The sequence below is a fragment of the Cydia pomonella genome, chromosome 6, assembly GCF_033807575.1.
Source record: "Cydia pomonella isolate Wapato2018A chromosome 6, ilCydPomo1, whole genome shotgun sequence".
NCBI classification, from domain to species: domain Eukaryota; kingdom Metazoa; phylum Arthropoda; class Insecta; order Lepidoptera; family Tortricidae; genus Cydia; species Cydia pomonella.
Window position 1 is genome coordinate 12,578,542 of NC_084708.1, and position 19,408 is coordinate 12,597,949.

At 36.8% G+C, this 19,408-nt stretch overlaps 1 protein-coding gene across 1 annotated transcript in view; it reads left to right on the forward strand.

Moving 5' to 3' along the window:
• Positions 1–19,408, forward strand: part of LOC133518988 (negative elongation factor D) — a 23,204-nt gene continuing 3,796 nt past the window's right edge. Inside the window, exons 1-11 of the mRNA XM_061852822.1 lie at positions 1–455; positions 540–765; positions 910–1,019; positions 1,501–1,608; positions 1,962–2,111; positions 3,385–3,515; positions 7,268–7,455; positions 8,626–8,863; positions 9,263–9,473; positions 11,671–11,811; positions 18,073–18,202. Of these exons, the coding sequence (XP_061708806.1) occupies positions 396–455; positions 540–765; positions 910–1,019; positions 1,501–1,608; positions 1,962–2,111; positions 3,385–3,515; positions 7,268–7,455; positions 8,626–8,863; positions 9,263–9,473; positions 11,671–11,811; positions 18,073–18,202 (1,693 nt within the window). The 5' untranslated portion in view covers positions 1–395. The remainder of the gene's footprint in view (positions 456–539; positions 766–909; positions 1,020–1,500; positions 1,609–1,961; positions 2,112–3,384; positions 3,516–7,267; positions 7,456–8,625; positions 8,864–9,262; positions 9,474–11,670; positions 11,812–18,072; positions 18,203–19,408) is intronic.

Sequence of the window (19,408 nt, forward strand, 5' to 3'; positions counted from 1 at the left end):
GAAGTTGCCAATCGAGTTGTTTGCAAGCCCTGCCCACCTTAGGGTAGTTTACGTTGGGCTATAATTGAGCGGTCAAAATGCTTCCATGTTTTATTTCCGTTCACTGTATGCTGATATTTGGTGAAGCGGAAAAATATTATTTGTATGGCCCGAAATCGGGTCTACTATCAGGCCTGATAAAGTGTGGACGTGTTGGCATTTTTAGTGTGGATGTATTTGGCACTGCAGACAGAAAAAAAAGTTAGTTGCAGTCAATGTCACTCATCCTGTTATTCCTGTCAAATTTTCTAAATTATATTTGTCAAAAGCGCTTTCCTAATTTGCATTGCTTTGTTTATTTATGTAATTTCCTACTTTTCAATTAAAGTCTTCCAATTCTCTTATAAATTTACATTATGCCAAGTCAATTTGAAGAAGAGCGAGTGTGGGAGGGTTCCAATCATAACCATTTTGAGGTAAATTTTGCCACTTGTAATGTTTAATTGTGTTATCACTATTTTGGCGTCCTGTTTCATTGTTGTATATTGCGATATTTACAGGAAGACGGTGGGGAAGATGTTATTGAAAATCCAGAAGAAGTGTTACAGGAATGCCTTGAGAAATTTAAAACTCCCGATTATATTATGGAACCTGGTATTTTTGGACAATTAAAACGGTACTTCCAAGCTGGCGGGAACCCAGAGCAAGTGATTGAACAGTTATCAATTAACTATAATGCCGTTGCCCAAATGGCAAATCTGTTGGCAGAGTGGCTTATACTTGGAGGTATGTATTTTAAGTTAAACTTGTATGTACCCATCCATATACCGAGTATAAATTTAAGCATACCTCTATGATCACACTCTTCTCTCTTCTTTTTTCTTTTATAGTAAAATCCATAGTACAAGTTACAATTATTTATCTGTGCAGGTGTTAAGGTAACTGAAGTGCAAGCAATGGTCGAAAACCACTTAAAAGATATGATTCTTAAAACATTTGATCCAAAGAAAGCAGATACCATATTCACAGAGGAGGGAGAGGTAGGTACTAAAAAAAATCTCTAATATGTTTAATTCCATGGGTAAATGTATCTTATGGCTGTTGATGCTTTTGTTATTATTAATGACACTCTAAAACTAATATGGCGCCATGTGACATAAGCACTGCCATAAGGTACCTTTGCCCATGGAATGTTACATATTGTTTTAAAATTAGTTAGTTTAATATTATTTACTACATTCTTGTATAAAAAAAAACAATAATGAATAAATTATTCACTTTACGCCCATGTGACGGTAGAGTTCAGCACAGTCCAGCCATATATTGTGACTAAAGTGTAGAGTTTGTCAACTTAGGGCTTGTAGAGTTAGAAGCTTGGGTCTACAAGAGATCTGATAACTTTTTTACAGCGCAAGCCTTATAGTCTCACCTTGGCTACATTTTACATGAAAATGTTTTTGATAGGTTGTATTTACATTTTATTGCATTGGATTTGCTTAGCTTTTATCTTTTAACTTACAGACTCCTGCTTGGCTGACTGAGATGATAGAACACCCTACATGGAGATCATTGATATACAGGCTGGCAGAGGAATACCCTGATTGTCTTATGCTTAACTTCACAATTAAGGTAAAGAGGGATTGGGCTATAGTTCCCATGTAGGTCCAAAGCGAGTTGGAAACTTCACATATTGAAAGGTTCAATTTCTTCACAGATATATTCTGTCGGGATCGGATATTCTGATACATATTTACCTAAACTTGTTGACAAGTTGTCAAAAACCCGGCAATAGTTAGGCTAGTATGAAGGTGGCTCCTTTTTTTCAAATACTATTGCAGTGGCAAACAAGCAGACGGCCCGCCTGATGGTAAGCAGCCATCATAGCCTATGGACACCTGCAACTCCAGAGGTGTTAAATGCATGTTGCTGACTCTTTTAAAATCTGTACCCTTGTAGATTTCTAATTTATTATTTGTTCACAGTTAATTTCTGATGCTGGCTTTCAAGGTGAAATTACCAGTATATCTACAGCAGCCCAACAGATAGAAGTATTCTCTCGGGTGCTCAAGTCTGCAATAGTTGGCTTTCTTCAGAGTTCTGATGATTGGCAAAACAGTGTAAATGAATGTGCAGTAAGTAACTACGAATTAATTCAATATGCCACCTGTTTAGTAAAGTTTTCACTATGCAACCTAAGTATTAATCCTGAGTGTACACTACTGATGACTTATATACACAATATTGTATATAATACGTTTTCAACATCAACTTCACTTGTTGTGCACGCTGCTGTTGCTAGCTTTTGTGAGAGCTTTGAAGAGAGCAGCATTAAAAAAAAAAGTGACAGCACATACGGCGCCGACCAGGCGAAAGCCAAGAGCATGGCAACAGACAAACTGGTGCAAACACACCCTAATATTCAGACGCATCCAAAAGCCTCTACCATTCTCTAATAGCTTCATAAAAAAGAAATACCTATAAGTAAAATAATTAGTTTCACAGATTCCGCCTTTTGTACTATAAGGTTTTCTTTTGTGCAATAAAGATTAAATAAATAAATACATTTGAACGTGAACTGTACTCGTAGAGATCTGGTAAACCAATTTTTCAGTATTCCAAAATTTTGTAAAGTCAATCAACCCTACACGCCTATATTTTTTAAATTTGCCGGCTTTGTCTACTGACACAGTACCTGCATAAAAAAGAATTGACACCGAAGCAAATTTATGATGATATGCAAAGTACATTAGGGCAATCCTGTCCATCATATACAATGGTGAAAAAATGGGCAGCTGAATTCAAGCGTGGACGAGATAGTATCGCAGATGACCCTCGTCCCGGGAGGCCAACAACGGTGACTAACACGGACAATGTGGCAATTATATGCGAAATGATAATGAAAGACCGGCGATTAAAGGTGCGGGAAATAGCTGACATCGTAGGCATCTCTTATGAAACAACTCAAAATATTATAGTCAACGAATTAGGTTTTTCCAAGGTGTCGGCGAGATGGGTCCGGAAATCGATGGCGGAGATTGCCAAATGTGGCTTTGAATTATTGCCCTACCCACCCTATTCACCCGATTTAGCACCATCGGACTTTCATCTGCTCCCCAATTTAAAAAACATATGGGTGGTATGAAATTTTCAAGCAACGCCGAGGTCCAAACTGAGGTGGATGCCTATTTTGAAGGTCTCGAGGATAGCTTCTTCAAAAGTGGTATAATGGCTCTGGAATCCAGATGGACCAAATGCACTTAACTCGACGGGGACTATGTAGAAAAATAAAAATAAGTTAAAAAACCTCTGTTTTGTTTTTAATATTCAGGCCGCGAATTTTTCAATCCACCCTCGTACTTTTGGCGCGTTTTCAATCTGCTACTGTTGATACTGTGAATTTTTCAGAAAATGGTGTGCCACGGGGCCCACACGTACGTGTACAGCCAGGTCATAGTGCACATACTGTCCCAGGAACCTCGAGGCGGTGCTATTATGAAACGGCTTAGTCAAGAAATTACGCGATGTGCACAACAAAGGTAAATTATAAATAAAACTGTTATATAACGGTTTTTTCATTTTTGAGATACAGTGAAATACTTTTTACAAATGTTCTATTATCTAATAGCATTTAATATTATTAATAATAATAAATAATAATAAAATGTTATTTATTCAGGTATTAACCCATTAAATAACCAACCAACCAACCTACCAACCAACCAACCAACCTACCTACCTACTCAACATAGTCGAATATTTCATACTTCCCATAAGCTCCTCTGATCTGGAAGCCCATCTTCCTCTTTCCTCCCCCACACACTATGGACAAACTAGCAGTTAAAAGTTTATTTAGCCGCCCCTCTTGCCGACTGGGTCTTTGACGTTGTCCATGCACCAAGTCCCTGTGCGTTCGGAAATTACATATTAATAGTATGCTAATTAATTTAGAAAGTACCAGGTATTGAGGGCGACTCCGATCACCAAGTCAGAACACGTCCCCAGTACTAACAAACCAAAACAGCTCGTATAAAAAAATACTCCACTTTTTTTGCCATCCCAAATGAAGGAGCTAATTCCCATCAGTTACCAAATTGGAATGTCCCGGCATCCGTGATCTCTGGACCTGTCCAGTTATGCTCTTTCTAATAGAAGTTTATTAAGACCATTGTAGTCAAAATGGCTTAAGACTAGCTGTCTCCGGTTGACATTGTAAGTTTTACACAAACTGCCTACAACACATTGCGTGTTCATTACGACGACTTATAAATACCATTAGGAGAAAAAGAGCGGCCTCATTGCTGCAACGTGATCGCAGCAGCACTAACAGCATGCTAAGGGCGTTAGACGAGCGCATAGACTGCCCGCTCCTTAAGTAGTAGACGGAAGTAGAAATAAGTTTAAATAGATGGGGGAGAGTGGGGGGTTTTGCTACTTATATCACTGAAGCTTTGATTACCGGTATAATCAATAACGGTATTCATGTCTATTAACGATTTTGCCATTAGACAACAATACCTGTATTTGACATGTTACCCTTAAAAACCATTACCGGTAATATATGTCAATACACTCCTTTATTTGTTTCTTCGAATATGTTGTGCTTTGCCGTATGTATGACATACGTCGCAAATTAAGTTTCTTATCCAGAACCTAATAATAGTAGACACTTCAGCCAGCTATGCAAAATGTTATCGCGTGACGTTACAATATTACACCGATTTGTTGTGATTTAGTAGTAGTGTATGATTGACATCTTACCTTTCAATCGCAATGAATAGCGGTATTGAATAAAGGTATTTAATATTGTAAATAGTTATATGTAGCGGAAAAAAACAAAAGCGAAATGAAAACATTACCTCTAATAGGAGTATAGGCATTATTTTTATAGCGGTAATAGTTTAACAATTTATTTACAGGTATTAAATAAAACCGATAGTACAATCCCTGCTTCAAACGCTTTAAAAAGATACTCATACTATTATATTGATAAAATATTTATTTATTTAGTTATACTTTATTGCACATCAAATATTAAGTACAAATGGTGGACTTAATGCCTTAAGGCATTCTCTACCAGTCAACCATTGGGTCAAAAAGAGACTTGTTAAGTACAGGCTTTGTACTTGAGAATAAGATATCACTACCTACTATTTACCAATTAAATACTAATTAATATAATATAATGAAATCATAAACTTAAACATATACTTTATATGATATACTTACATAAATATCTACATATATACATCATACATGTACCTACTGTGAAACATTACTTACATCTGTCAGATAGATGCTTATAAGAACTTTTATTGGTTAGATATAAAGATTAATTAGTAGAGTTACTTAAAGACATCTCATTTAACATACGGAATATGTATTGGTACATTTGGTACCGTGCGAAGTGCATGGTGGGGGTAAGTAAAGCAATCCCAGCGCACAAGGTGGTAAAAATTAGAACTAACTGCGGATAGCGTCTTTAACATTTCGTACAAGTTATATGGCTCGAAATGAAACTTAAATTTACGATTACTCCTGAAACATTCATTTGAATTGTATGAAATGCTTAATATAACTAACGTATTTAATTTGATAATTATTAATACTGTATCCATGTTAATAGCTTTGCAAATGCCACATACTATGTGATCTTTTTCTAGAAGTTAAGAATGGGTATAGTAAGTTATCCTTAAAAAGATAGACATTCAACATCGCGGACTTTTTTGTAGACCCATGACATGAAAGATAGACAACCAGTTCAGTTCAGTTCAGTTCAGTTTTTTATTTATAAACATACAATACTAATAAACCCGACCATACATTGTGTTATTATAGCACAAACGGATTAGGCGGCGTTTTCGATTAAAGCTCCTAGCCAGCGTGATTTTTTCCGACAACATCGTTATATTTCAACCAATTTACACAAAACCTTAACAAGTTATATACCTAAGCCATCCTCGAGAATCACTCTTTTGATAGATCAGTCGTATGAAAATCTGTTCAATCAGTAGTTTTTAGTTTTGGAGTAGTTTTTAAAACAATTTTAACATAATACGTAATAGTATATCCCACCAAAAACATTCTGTAAAAAACTAGACAAAGTCGCGCCAAGTCTAAGGTTCCTTACTGCAATTTCTTTATTATTATAGTTAATGTTGTGTGACTTGGCCGTTGAAGGGTACACAAGGGTACAAAACCAGGTGCTCCATGACATCATTTACGATACGACAGACTTGAAATTTTGGATTTTAAGTATGTGATTATAGCTTACTGGATGACGAATATTTCTACGTTCTGGTCTTATCCAGAGGTTCTCAAATAAAGGCCTGAAAATGCGGCGAAATGGTTCCAGTAAAGGATGGTACGGCAGTGTTTGCTTCGCGCTCGACTTGGCGGGGGCACTGCCGTGCCCCCAGATTTGTGCCGCAGACTTACTAATTAAGTTTGATTATTATTATTTAAAGCCCTACCTCTTCAGTGTTCCTCACTGTGAACACTGCTAGGTACATGGTGGGGATTAGATCAAATCATCAATCAATCATCAAATCAAATTTGACCAAAAGTACCCAAATATCCGGTACCCGGCCAAACAAATCCCATGCATCTCTAATTTTTACGCTAACCGTTAGTCTGGTTCTGTCTGTCTAATTTTAATAAACACATAATTTTAAATACCTAAACGTTATCATAATTTGATTCTGACGAAATCAAAAACATTGCCGTTCCGATTTAACCGAAACCGTTTGGGGTGATTGGAAACAGTCCGCGTGAGAATTGGAAACACTGAAGATTTTCAATCTAGTATCACTTTTCTAGTTTCTTTTTTTACCTCAAAACATACATACCAATTTGCAAAGTTAAAAAATATTGGACTTTTAATTAGTATGTAGTAGGAAATTAGGAATCTGAAGAAGGAAGGACATTCGTAATTCCTTAGTTCCTAATTATCCAAAGTAATTAATATCCGTAGGCATAAATCCGAGCTCGCGCGGAGAGTTCCATAGGCCTGCTTAAGGCTAAAATGTTATGTACTAATAAAACATGCATCGCTGCTGGTGTGTAATAAATAATTTTTATTTTATTTTTTATTTCAACATCACAATGTATGGAAATACAGCAACATATATTCTGAACGTGACTATACAGTCCGCTTTAAATTGATGGAGACGGCCAAAGTGGTTAAATATATCGTAATTTATGCTGACTGTAGTTACGCAGTGTACTGCGTCAACACGAGAGCAAAGTTTTGCTGAATAGTACTTGCATGAGATATGTACAATATGTGCAGCGGTCACGACGTGACGCCCATCACGCTGGCGCTGACTACGGGCGACAGCTGGCGCGGCGCGCGCACGGCGCTGGCCGCCATGCTGTCGCGCGGCGCGCTCAACCCCGCCGACATCTCCGTGTTGTTCCGCGTCTACACGCAGCCCGACCCGCCGCCCGTGCATTTACTGCGCATCCCACAGTTCTTGGGTACGTGTGTGTGGTGTCGGATAGCGCACGGCGCTGGCCGCGATACCGTCGCGCGGCGCGCTCAACCCCGCCGACATCTCCGTGCTGTTCCGCGTCTACATGCAGTCCGACCCATCCGCCCGTGCACTTGCTGCGCATCCCACAGTTCTGGGTACGTGTGTGTGGTGTCGGATAGCGCACGGCGCTAGCCGCCATGCTGTCGCGCGGCGCGCTCAACCCCGCCGACATCTCCGTGCTGTTCCGCGTCTACACGCAGCCCGACCCGCCGCCCGTGCATTTACTGCGCATCCCACATTTCTTGGGTACGTGTGTGTGGTGTCGGATAGCGCACGGCGCTGGCCGTGATGCCGTCGCGCGGCGCGCTCAACCCCGCCGACATCTCCGTGCTGTTACCCGTCTACACGAAACCTAATCCGCCGCTCGTACACTTGTATAGCGTGACTGACAGCGCGTTCGCTGTACGAGATCGAGCTATGCATATAAAGACGAGGCAAATAATTTAGATATAGAAAGTTCTAATTTCTCTCTATCTTGGGAGCGCATCTTACGCCCCGTTTAATGTAAAAAAAATCTACGGTTTGAAAAAAAGTTCAGCGAACTCGCGCCAAGGTAATAGTCACCTCGACGCTGCCCGGCTCGCTTCCTCCATGCACTAGTGCGGTATTTATTACGCGACGACTTGTACGTTATCTGTACTGGCTTTAACCTTATTATGAGAGCATTGCAGTCATTTTCAGTCAATTTGTTACGTACGATCACCATGACGACTTTCAGTTACGCTGCTACTGACACAAATTGGGACGCAGGGTGTCTGGGATCCATATTACCTTAATACATAATTTGATTTCAGGTACTTACCCATTTTGCTATGTTACATAAAAAAATAATATAGCAAATAACATTGATCTGATTACAAAATTATACCTTATCGAGCTTCCGCATCTAAAGTCTGGCTAATGAAAGTAGACTAGAAAAAAGCGGCAAATATGAAAAAAACGCAACCTGGTAACACTAAATCCATAGCAATGACAGGTACTTGTATAAAGTGACAGCTTGCTTTATATGAACAATTGTTGCCATATAAAGAAGTTTTGCTTTTTTCTAGTCTTTACGTTCATTAGCCAGACATTAATGTAAAGATCGCCTTAATATATTTTTTCCCTGTTATAGAACTCCTGGTGGACGCCTTATTTAAACTAGGAAGCAAACTAAACCCGGAGCACAAGTCAAAGTACATGTACTTGCTGGCGTACGCCGCGAGCGTGTGCGAGGGCCACGCGGGGCGACCGGTGAAGGACGAGCTGAAGGCCACGGTGCAGGCCATCGAGAAAGTGCACGCCGTGTGCGGCAGCTCCGCCAGTTCCAGCGAACTCATTGCTGAACTGCCTACTCTGTACCACTGTATAAGGTGAATAACAAATGGCCTGGCCAACCTTAAAATGAGATAGAACTTTCACGCCTTCGTTTTTAAAATTTAATTAAATATTACTGATTAAATTGGTATATATCTATTTTATTTACAAATTCGAAACTTCAGCGAATAGAATAAAAAACTCTTCTTCCTCGGAAATAATTTGTGATGTGGTTTCAACGGTTGTTGAATCGACATACATAGATACTCTGTATGTGTAGAAGAAGTAATTCCAATCGAATAATACTACCAGCCTTTTTCTAATGAATAGGTACATCAATAGAAAAAAACGTTGTCACCACGTATGTTTAGCGAGCGCCGCCGATAGCTTATATCCAAGATAAAGTACAATAATTCACTATAATCCAAAATCTTTTTTTTATTTTTCCATTCTAGATTTCCAGTAGTAGGCATGGGAGTACTGGTATGGGTGGAGTGTGTCGTAACAGAACCGTCGTACTTCAAGCTGTGCACGGAGCACTGTCCCGTGCACCTGGCGTTGCTGGACGAGGTGGCCTCCTGCCACCAGCTGCTGCATCACAGGCTGTTGAGGCTGCTCGTCCAGTTGTTTGAATCTCCGCAAGACGAATTAGAAATTTTAGTACAGGTAAGTCATACACTTTCTGGAAGAGACTTCCTTTGTTTTTCTGTGTATAAAATAGGTATCGCACCGCACGTATAAAAAATAGATGCAGATCGGCTAAATCTATCATTGATTAAGCTTGCCAAAAATCGTAGTAGGTATAAGCTTTTTGAAATGCTCAATCTTTACTTAAATATAACGTTACTTGAAAGCGCGAAGGATACTTTAGACTGCGTACGCCAAACATTTACCTACGAAAAAATACTTTATATAAAACTTTTTTTGTAAAAAGTAGTTTTTCGTAAATGCTTTGTTTTTTTGTAAACTTTCTTCAAAAAGGATAAAATAAAATACTATCCTTTTTGTATGCGTTACTAACTGATACTCGTATGTTTGAAGTTGGTGCCAAGACAAATTTTGAAGCATACCATGATTTTGGTGCGATTGGATAAGGATGCGGCTATATGCGCTATACGCTAAGTATGTACAATACGATAGATTGCCTTACACGACAGCAATGAACATACTTAATGTAGGTAGGTACCTAAGAACACACGGTTGAACCCTCTTAGCGCAGTCCGTACCATGTTTGTCGGTATAATAGTTTAATTCAAATGCGTTTATTTGCCGTCGTATATTTTAAAGAGCTAATATTATTACTAATTTTCGAACTGTCCACAGCACGCACGTGTGGAATTGAGACTGAGTTATTTCCAGTCCCTTATCCAGACAACTTCATTTCAAAATATAAAACAATTCAAGGGCCGTCTTCAGGACTTTTTTTACTAACTTTTTTCCTTCATGCCAAAAATCACCTAAATCGGTTCAGATGTTTAGCCGTGAAAAGGTAACAAAGAGAGGCAGAATTAATACCACGTTTATAATACCTATTTAAGTAATACAGCAGTGGCAGCATGGTTCCATTTTTATCACTTATCACTATGCCCGTCACTTTCGCGCTTACATACTTGTTAGAACGTGACAGACATGGTGACAAATGATAAAGAGTCGACCATCTTAGCCCTACTGTTGTAATCTGATTTATAAACATAAAGCTGATTATTTTTGACCGGTATTGTAACTATTTTGCTTGGCACCGACTTCAAACATATAAGTTGTTAACGCATGAAAAAATTAAAATGAAAAATATTTATTGCATTAATAGATGTTAAATAGTATGGTAAAAGGTTGGGACTTCCTATTAAGTATATTATACCTGTATCAGGAAGTCTCGCTACTCCGTAGCACCAAGTTGTAGGTTGGAGAAGATAAAAAACAGAAAACTTAATCTAATAGAATTTTATCTTGTTTAATACGTTGTTTATTTTATTGTACACATATGCAGATTGCGCTGCAAATTGTCACTTAGCAAATACAGATTTTGTAGTTGAAAGGGGAGCAACATTGTTTTCTTCTACGATTTAGCAGCTCCGAGTTAAATGGTAGTGTTTTATGTAGTCTCGTTGTTAAACTCAATACATACAGCTTCCTCATTGATTCACTTAAGTAGTAGAGGTCTTTCGTTGGGAATCTGTATGGCTTAGAGTACATAACCTTTAGCAGACAACGTTGCCCCCTTTCAACCTCCAGAAATTTGGTTTTTGCTGAACCACCCTACACTGATATGCAGTAAGACATTACCGATTGAGCTAAAGTTATATATAACTGATTCAAAAGATTTATAGTAATATGTCTTAACTTTTTAAATAGCCATATCAATTTGCGTATTCTCATATTGACATATTCATTATGAGTACGAGTATACCATGAGACCATGACATGCGCTGGTCCAGTATTACACCTGGATATTTCGTGGAGTTTACTTTAGTAATTACCATACAGTTACATGAAAGTAGATTAGAAGTATTACAAGTATGAATGTATAATTAAGATTATTGTTAGGTTGTGAGCTAATATATTTACTAAAACATATGTAATTCGTTTTACGCATATACTCAAAAAAGGATAATATTTTATCCTTTTTGACGTCGGTTTACTTTTTTTGTAAAGTTTATATTTATCAATTTTAGTTTTCACGAGAGTAGTGTTTTTTTTTTTTATTAGACCGCGGCGAAATGAACTGGATTTTGTATGTTTTATATATCAGTCTACGGCGGTTAAAAGGTTAACAAACGTTAATTTCAATTGACAAATAAGGAGGATCAAATGAATTTTAAATTTGTCGGAAGTCTATAAATAACGCTTTTTTGTACTATTATAGCTGGAGTTGAAGAAGATGCTTCTGGATCGTATGGTGAACCTGCTGAGCCGCGGCTGCGTGGTGCCCGTGCTGCGCTACATCAAGCAGTGTTGGCAGAGAGGCGACACCGACATCTCCTTAATAAGATACTTCATCACGGAGGTAAGTCTCATTACTGTAGTGATACAACTTCGTTTGAAGATGCTTCTGCATCGTATGGTGAACCTGAGCGGTGCCCGTGCTGCGCTACATCAAGCAATATTGACAGAGGTGACAAGTCGTGTTACAGTCGTCATTTTGGTGTTACATTGATAAAAAATATAACGTTTTTTTTTGCGTGATTTCTGTATAAAACAAAGTTTTTCTATCAAATTAGCACAAACTAATATTCGAGAGTAGATAGATGCGCACATATTTATGTAGTTATAGTGTATAATGACTTAATAAAAGGCAATTCTTTTTTGTATGGAAAGCGAACCACCTTAAGCACAAAGCTCAAGTACGCGAAAGTGCTTCTAGGCACAAAGTTTATTAAGCGAAGCGCCACGGTCTTGCCCGAAGCAAGCCCGAAGCGTGCCCGGCCGAGGCACGTCTCCATTGACCGAGCTGCTTCGCGCGGCTATTTCCTCGCGAGGCAGCTGGTTCTGTGTGGGGCCGCATATTCACTCCCTTTTGACCTTAACCCTACCAAGACACAAGTTAGTGCGATTACGGCAAAAAAGTTTGTTTGTCGTTTCACCTCGTTTTGAGAGCACTCCTCTGACTGCCACAGCCGGTACCGGAATCCTTTGTACTCGACATCTCGAGTGATGTCCAGTTCCGCGGCCATTTAGAGGGTAAGGCCAAATTAGCCTCAAAAAAGCTCGGTGTGCTCAACAGATCGAGACAGTATTTCACACCGGCCCACCGCCTACAGCTTAAAAGGGGCAGGTGCGCCCACACATGGAATACTGTTCTCATCTATTCGCTATGTGCACGACTGTCACGCAACCTAGCAGCCGCAAATCTAGGGGAAAATGTAAATTCACTACATCTTATAAAACAACTCCAAAACTAAAAACTACTGAACGGATTTTCATACGACTTTGATCTATCAATAAAGTGATTCTTGAGGAAGGTTTTAGGTATATAACTTGTTAAGGTTTTGTTTAAATTGATTGAAATATAACGATGTTGTCCGAAAAAATCACACTGGCTAGGTGCTTTAATCGAAAACACTGCCTAATCCGTTTGAGCTATAACAACACTATGTATGGTAGGTTTGTCCCTCTTTTATTGGTCTACAAAAAAGTCCGCGATGGTGTGTATGTCTATCTTTTAAGGAAAACTTACTATACCCATTTTTAACATATACAAAAAGATCACCTAATATGTGGTATTTGCAAAGCTATTTTACATGGATATAGTATTAATAACTATCAAATTAAATACGTTAGTTGTATTAAGCATTTCATACAGATTCCAATGGTCTCTTACACCATACAATTTAAATGAATATTTCAGGAGTAATCTTAAATTAAAGTTTCATTTCGAGCCATATAACTTGTAGGAAATGTTAAAGAGTTTAAGGACTGTATCCGCAGTTAGTTCTAATTTTTACCACCTCATGCGCTGGGATCGCTTTACTTACCCCCACTATGCACTTCGCACATGCACTGCCAGCGTATTTCGGATCGGCTTTACTCCGTGGCGCTGTGGCCTCGCTCTGCATTTTCCATCGCATGTATAACGTGGAGTGCTCCGAGTAATTGTTCTAATTAATTCCATGCCGTTTCTTTTCGCCATTGCCTTAGGCGACAACATTTCCATCCTCACCACTTAGTTGGCAGTCCTCAACTGTACGTTTCTCCAGAAACTTCCTGCCTCGCACAGCTAAACATTTTTTTTTTTGTTTAATTTATTGTTTATAAAAAACACATACATCAACAATCAAAATTTCGCCAAACTGCATAACAGTTTGTTGGCGGTGCGCTCTTAACATGGTTTTATAGCTATTCCATATTGGTTACTGACTGTGCAAATACACATTAAAAGTTACTTTTACTCATCAAGCAGGTAACTCATTAACACTCCACCTCGATTTAACTACACTATAAGTAATAAAAACGTGATATACACACATAGATGCGTATAGACATATATATATATATATATACTAGCAAATGCTTTTAGAATAATTATTTAACAATATTTCTTTAAGCTTTGCCTTAAGATTACCTATTTTTAGTTTATTTTCCTCAAGTAAGAGAGGGTATTTATTACAAATCTTGGATGTAACATATTGTTTAGTTCGTTGACCGTAATAATTTTTAGCCGTGATTTCACATAATTTTCTCTTTTTAGATGACCTAGTATTATAGTGGTTAACAGATCTCTAATTTTAAAATCTTTGGTATAGTAACATTCTGTGGCATTAAGATATTCTACTTTACATGAAATCGGAAGGATTTTACAAGCTAAGAATAATTTTTCATAATTAGTTCTACATTCATCTCTTATGTTTTTGTTTACTAAATATTTCATCAGCCTCAGTAGCAATTGTTTAATTTGGTCCAAGTAGGTTCTAAAGGTGTGTCCATAACAACCTAATCCGCAATGAGTCAGCAAGGGCATAGTATAACATGTACAGGGTGCGTTTATTTAATATTCTATTTAAATGATAGAATTGACCTAAGACTGATCGAAGCCTATTACATACTTGATTTATGTGCATTTTCCAGTTAAAATGTGTATCAATCAGTAAGCCTAAATATTTAAAGTTACTACCTCCAGTTTATTACAAATACAGTTACGCTTATTGTTATGCAGGCACTCATATGCGTGACCAATAATTTTAATTTCAGTCGAAGTTATATTTTTTGCCTTCCTATTATGCGGCGAATAAATACGCATACATTTTGTTTTACTTATATTTAAAATTATCCCATTGTCATGGGCCCATTTATTAATGTTCTCGAAATTTGCCTGTACATTGCATACCATATCCGCCATATCTCTCCTGGAGAACAGTAGGCACATATATCATCGGCGTACCTATACACCTTGCAGTTACAGACCACATTCGACACACTGTTTACATGCATAATATATCCAATTGGCCCATATACCGAGCCAGTTGGTACCCCGAGATTGACTTTTGCCTGGGTTCCAGTGGTTCCATTGATGACCGTTCGTAATGTTCGGTTTGTAAACTGTGGAATGAACTGTCGCCTGCGGTATTTCCGGACCGATACGACCTTCAAACCTTCAAGAAAAGAGCGTAATACTCCCATCTTAAAGGCCGGAAACGCACTTACAACCCCTGGTGTTGCAGGTGTCTGTGGGCGGCGGTAATCGCTTACCTTCAGATGATCCGTCTGCTCGTTTGCCTCCTATATCATAAAAAAAATTCACGCTTCCTTATATCAATATATACAAGGTGCCCGTGAGCATTGCGAGAGATTTTAACGGTGCATTCCTGATGGCAACAGAAGCAAAAAATATTATATGACTTTTTGTGAAATTCGACAAAAAAGAAATTGTTTTCTTTTCCCCCTTTTTTTGAACACTTCTGTACATAAACCGTAATTTTTATTGATAAACACACAACCTAAAATTAACTAAAAGGTTTTTTTATTTTATTTGGGGGTAGCCTCTCGAATAATTTTTTAAAATTTTTCGATGTCGATCAATAGGTATGTCCAGACTAGACTTCAAAGTGGCAATACCGCAGTCAAAAATGTGTTTTGTACCGACTTATGGCGAAAGAATGATTTCGAAAAACATTTAATTATTTCTGAAACTAGGCCTAATCCAGAAAATTTTATATGACATTATAGTTTCTAAATATTACCAGGAATGCTTAATTAAAATGTCTCGCAATGCTCACGGGCACCTTGTATATAATAATAATTTATTGTTAAATGAGAAAAAGACTAAGTGCATTAAGTTTGTTACAAGTCACATAAGGAATGAGCAAACAAGTGTTATTGTCAAGGACGAGGAATTGGAACTAGTAGATAGTACAGCTTTTCTTGGTATAACTTTAGATTCTAAACTAATGGGATGTCCCTGAAGTAAAGAGACAAATTTATTTCCATAAAATGTAATATCAGGTAAACGATAAAAGTGGTGATTTTGGTTGTAAGTTGCAAAAATATTAATTAAATTATTAGATTGAAATCGCTTTTGCGCCCACAACCTCTTAAAAATATTTTTTTCTTAAATTGTTCGCGGCCCGTCACCTTACGGCTTTACACGATTTTGCAGCCACGCCTTCTGCCATACAAAATGTTTTGTCAAAAAATTGGCTCTTGATACAATTTTTTGGTTCTATGTCACATCTATATGACTGAATGGAAATTAATGAATAGTTGTATGGAAATATTGCCTTCATGAACATCATTGGGGTTCGCCGAAACATTGGTTCAACAAACGTCAATAAACGCTGAGTACTTTTTCCAGTTAACTTTTATAAACTTTTCGTCTCTCTTTTTGCACGTTTCTCTTGGTCCTTTATATGTCTGGAAGTAATTTGGTTCATATATGTTTTTAAACCTAGATCGTTCCTTTTTCATTCTGGCGACAGACAGCTTTGATACTTTTAATTTATCCGCTCCCACTCTGACGGACGTCTTATTAAAAATCGATTTAACTCGGTTAATGATTCGAGGTAGCGTGATTGTCCTATTTCTTCCCAGAACCTTCTTAAAACTAATCTCAACCGTTTCTTCATAATGTCTTTTTATTCTATATATACTAGCTCTTCCTTGAAGAAAGTGTTTGAATATATCTTTTTTAATATGAGACTCGTAAAATAAAGGCAATTGTGAAAAACCTTATTAGCATGTGCTTCATATTCCGATGCTTAACTTCGAAAAAACGAATAAGCAATAACGAAATTCCCGCCTGAAATGACAGACAATGAAACCATAGAAGCAATGACACCAAAACTTTACTTTTGTTTTAATAAAATTTTCAGCCAGTAAGACTTTGAAAGTTGTCTCTTTACTTCCGGGACACCCTTTACCCCTTTTATCCCCATATTGCTAATCTCTCGAATAGACTGAGTTCTGCAGCTTTTGCAGTGAGCAAGATCCGTCAGTTAACAGACGTGAAAACAGCTCGATTAGTTTACTTTAGTTACTTTCATAGCATTATGTCTATGGTATTTTACTATGGGGCAGTGCTTCATAGATAAATACCATTTTTGTTCTGCTGAAGAGAGCTAATCGTGCAATATATAAAATAAACCACAGATAAGTTTAAGGACATTAACATAATGACAGTGCACTGTCAATATATTTATGAGAATATTCTGTATGTACATAATAAAAACATTGCCAGTTTTAAGATAAAACTGTGAAATACATAATATTAATACTAGAAATAAGCATAAGCTCGCAGTGCCCTTCATTCAAATTAAAAAATCATTCATGGGTAATTGTGTAAGATTTTACAATAAACTTCCTAATACTATGACTGAATTGTCTGTTAGTAAATTTAAAAATTATGTAAAACGTAAGCTTATCTCTAAAGCCTATTATAGCACACAAAACTACATGAGTGATGAAACACCGTGGGAGTAAGTGTTATTGTAAATAATGGATTATTTATTGTTATGTTAATAATGATGAAATTGATAATTCAATGTATATATACCCTATTTTTTGACATTTAGATTTTATTCTAGAAAGTTTCTAAACTAGTATTTTAATAAAATTTTGGTGTTTGACGATCCTTTTGTGAAATTCTTATTATTAAGTGTACCATATCTATAATAATTCAATGTTTTTTTAGAACAATAATAACTGCATCAATAAATTGCTCTGATACGAGTATTTAGATTTTATTGGAGTGTCCTAAAATACGTTATCCGATATATGATTTTCTTCCTCGTGAGATTAGCCGTCCAGTAAATATTAACTTTTTACTAACTTTAGTTTTTACTCCGTTTTGTGGTATTTTGAATAAATTCCTAGCTAAAAATAATCTTAAATTGTAGTATGTATCATATTATTGTACAATAAGTTCGTAGATTTAATACTTAACTGTAGTTTGTTCTGTACATAGTGTAGTGTTCATATTGTTTAATAGTTGTATGTAGTCTATTAGTTAGTCGTAATTTGTATTTCTTTGCAGATCGGATACTCCACCGAACACTGTCTATGACTGTAATATGATAAGATTCATATACTAGCCGTGTCTTATCCAACCTCGACATTGGCAGAATCATCAACACCTTGATGGAGCCATAACACGAAAAATTGATTGATTAAGATGATATTTGTAAAATTTGACGATTTAAAACTGCTTGTTGCTAGGCCTATTTGAATAAAGAATATATTGACTTTGACTATAATATTTAGCTGTCTGAACAGTTTTAGGTAGCGTCTAATCTGTAGACTTCCTCATTATTTAAATTTACTTCTTTATTGTGCGCAGGTTTTAGATGCAATAGCGCCGCCGTATACTCCCGAGTTCGTCCAACTGGTTTTGCCAATGGTTGAAAATGAAGAAATCACAGGCACCATGCGCGCGGAAGGAGAAAATGATCCAGTTTCAGAGTTTATAGGCAAGTTCCTTTAAAATAATATAGATATAAAAATAAACCATTCAGAGCAAGGTAATTAGCCTAAAAAAGCAAAACTCAACTCCAGTAAAAGACAACTGACAAATATAATTTCTAGTTTTTAAATGACATTAAAAATTTAACTGCCAAAATATATTGCTATAATGACCTACAATATTTGGATCAATAATTCCTCACAAACATAAACAGATAATGGGAAAGAATAAGCTTTAAATATTTTCGAACAATGTGTCAAAGGACATTTCCAAAATCACTATCTATACTGCCCTCATAAGCCCAAGAGTGCTTATAATTAAAAACAAATGATTTCAAAAATGGAGTTTTAAGTCAATGTATTTTGAGGTTTGAGGTATAGATAGTTAAAACTTTTTAAGCTGACCGTTTAGCACTTGGATGTATTATATTAAAGGCTAACCCCCTTATTCACAAACGGGTACTAAAGTTACGAAGCCGCTAATAATCGTTTGTCCCTTTCCATCATACCAATACGTCCGAAAGGGACAAACGAGTATTAGCGGCTTCGTAACTTTAGTACACGTTTATGAATAAGGGGGAAACTGATTAATATAAAAATGATTTATAGCTGTTGGAATTCCTTGTATAAATCTTATACCTTTAAACGAGCAATTCTTGTATATATATATATATATATATATATATATATATATATATATATATTTCTGTGATCTCGGAAACGGCTCTAACGATTTCGCTCAAATTTGGTATATGGGGGTTTTTGGGGGGTATACAATCGATCTAGATATTAGTCTTATGTTTGGGAAAACGCGTGTTTTCGAGTTTTCATACGTTTTTCTTTCGACGCAGAATATGTTCGCTTTTTTTTACCTATACCGATTACGTGAATAAGATTTATGCTTTCGAGTTTTTATTTTATTGAGACTTATGAAACAATAGTGCAAAACGAAAAATTTAGCGATTTTGTAATTTTAAATACAGTTTCTAGGGTAATTTTTGTGACACCATCTCTCGGATAATGACATAAAAACTAACTACTATGCCTCGCGCAATGCGTATTGACCTAAATTGAACCATAGCTCACGAGCGATGTAATAAGAGAAATTGACAATAGATGGCGTTACTCTGTGACAAGTGCTGTAAGGTTGAGATTACGAATATCGAAAAAACAAACAAATTAATGTGGATAACATCACAAGTAAGTAGCTAAAG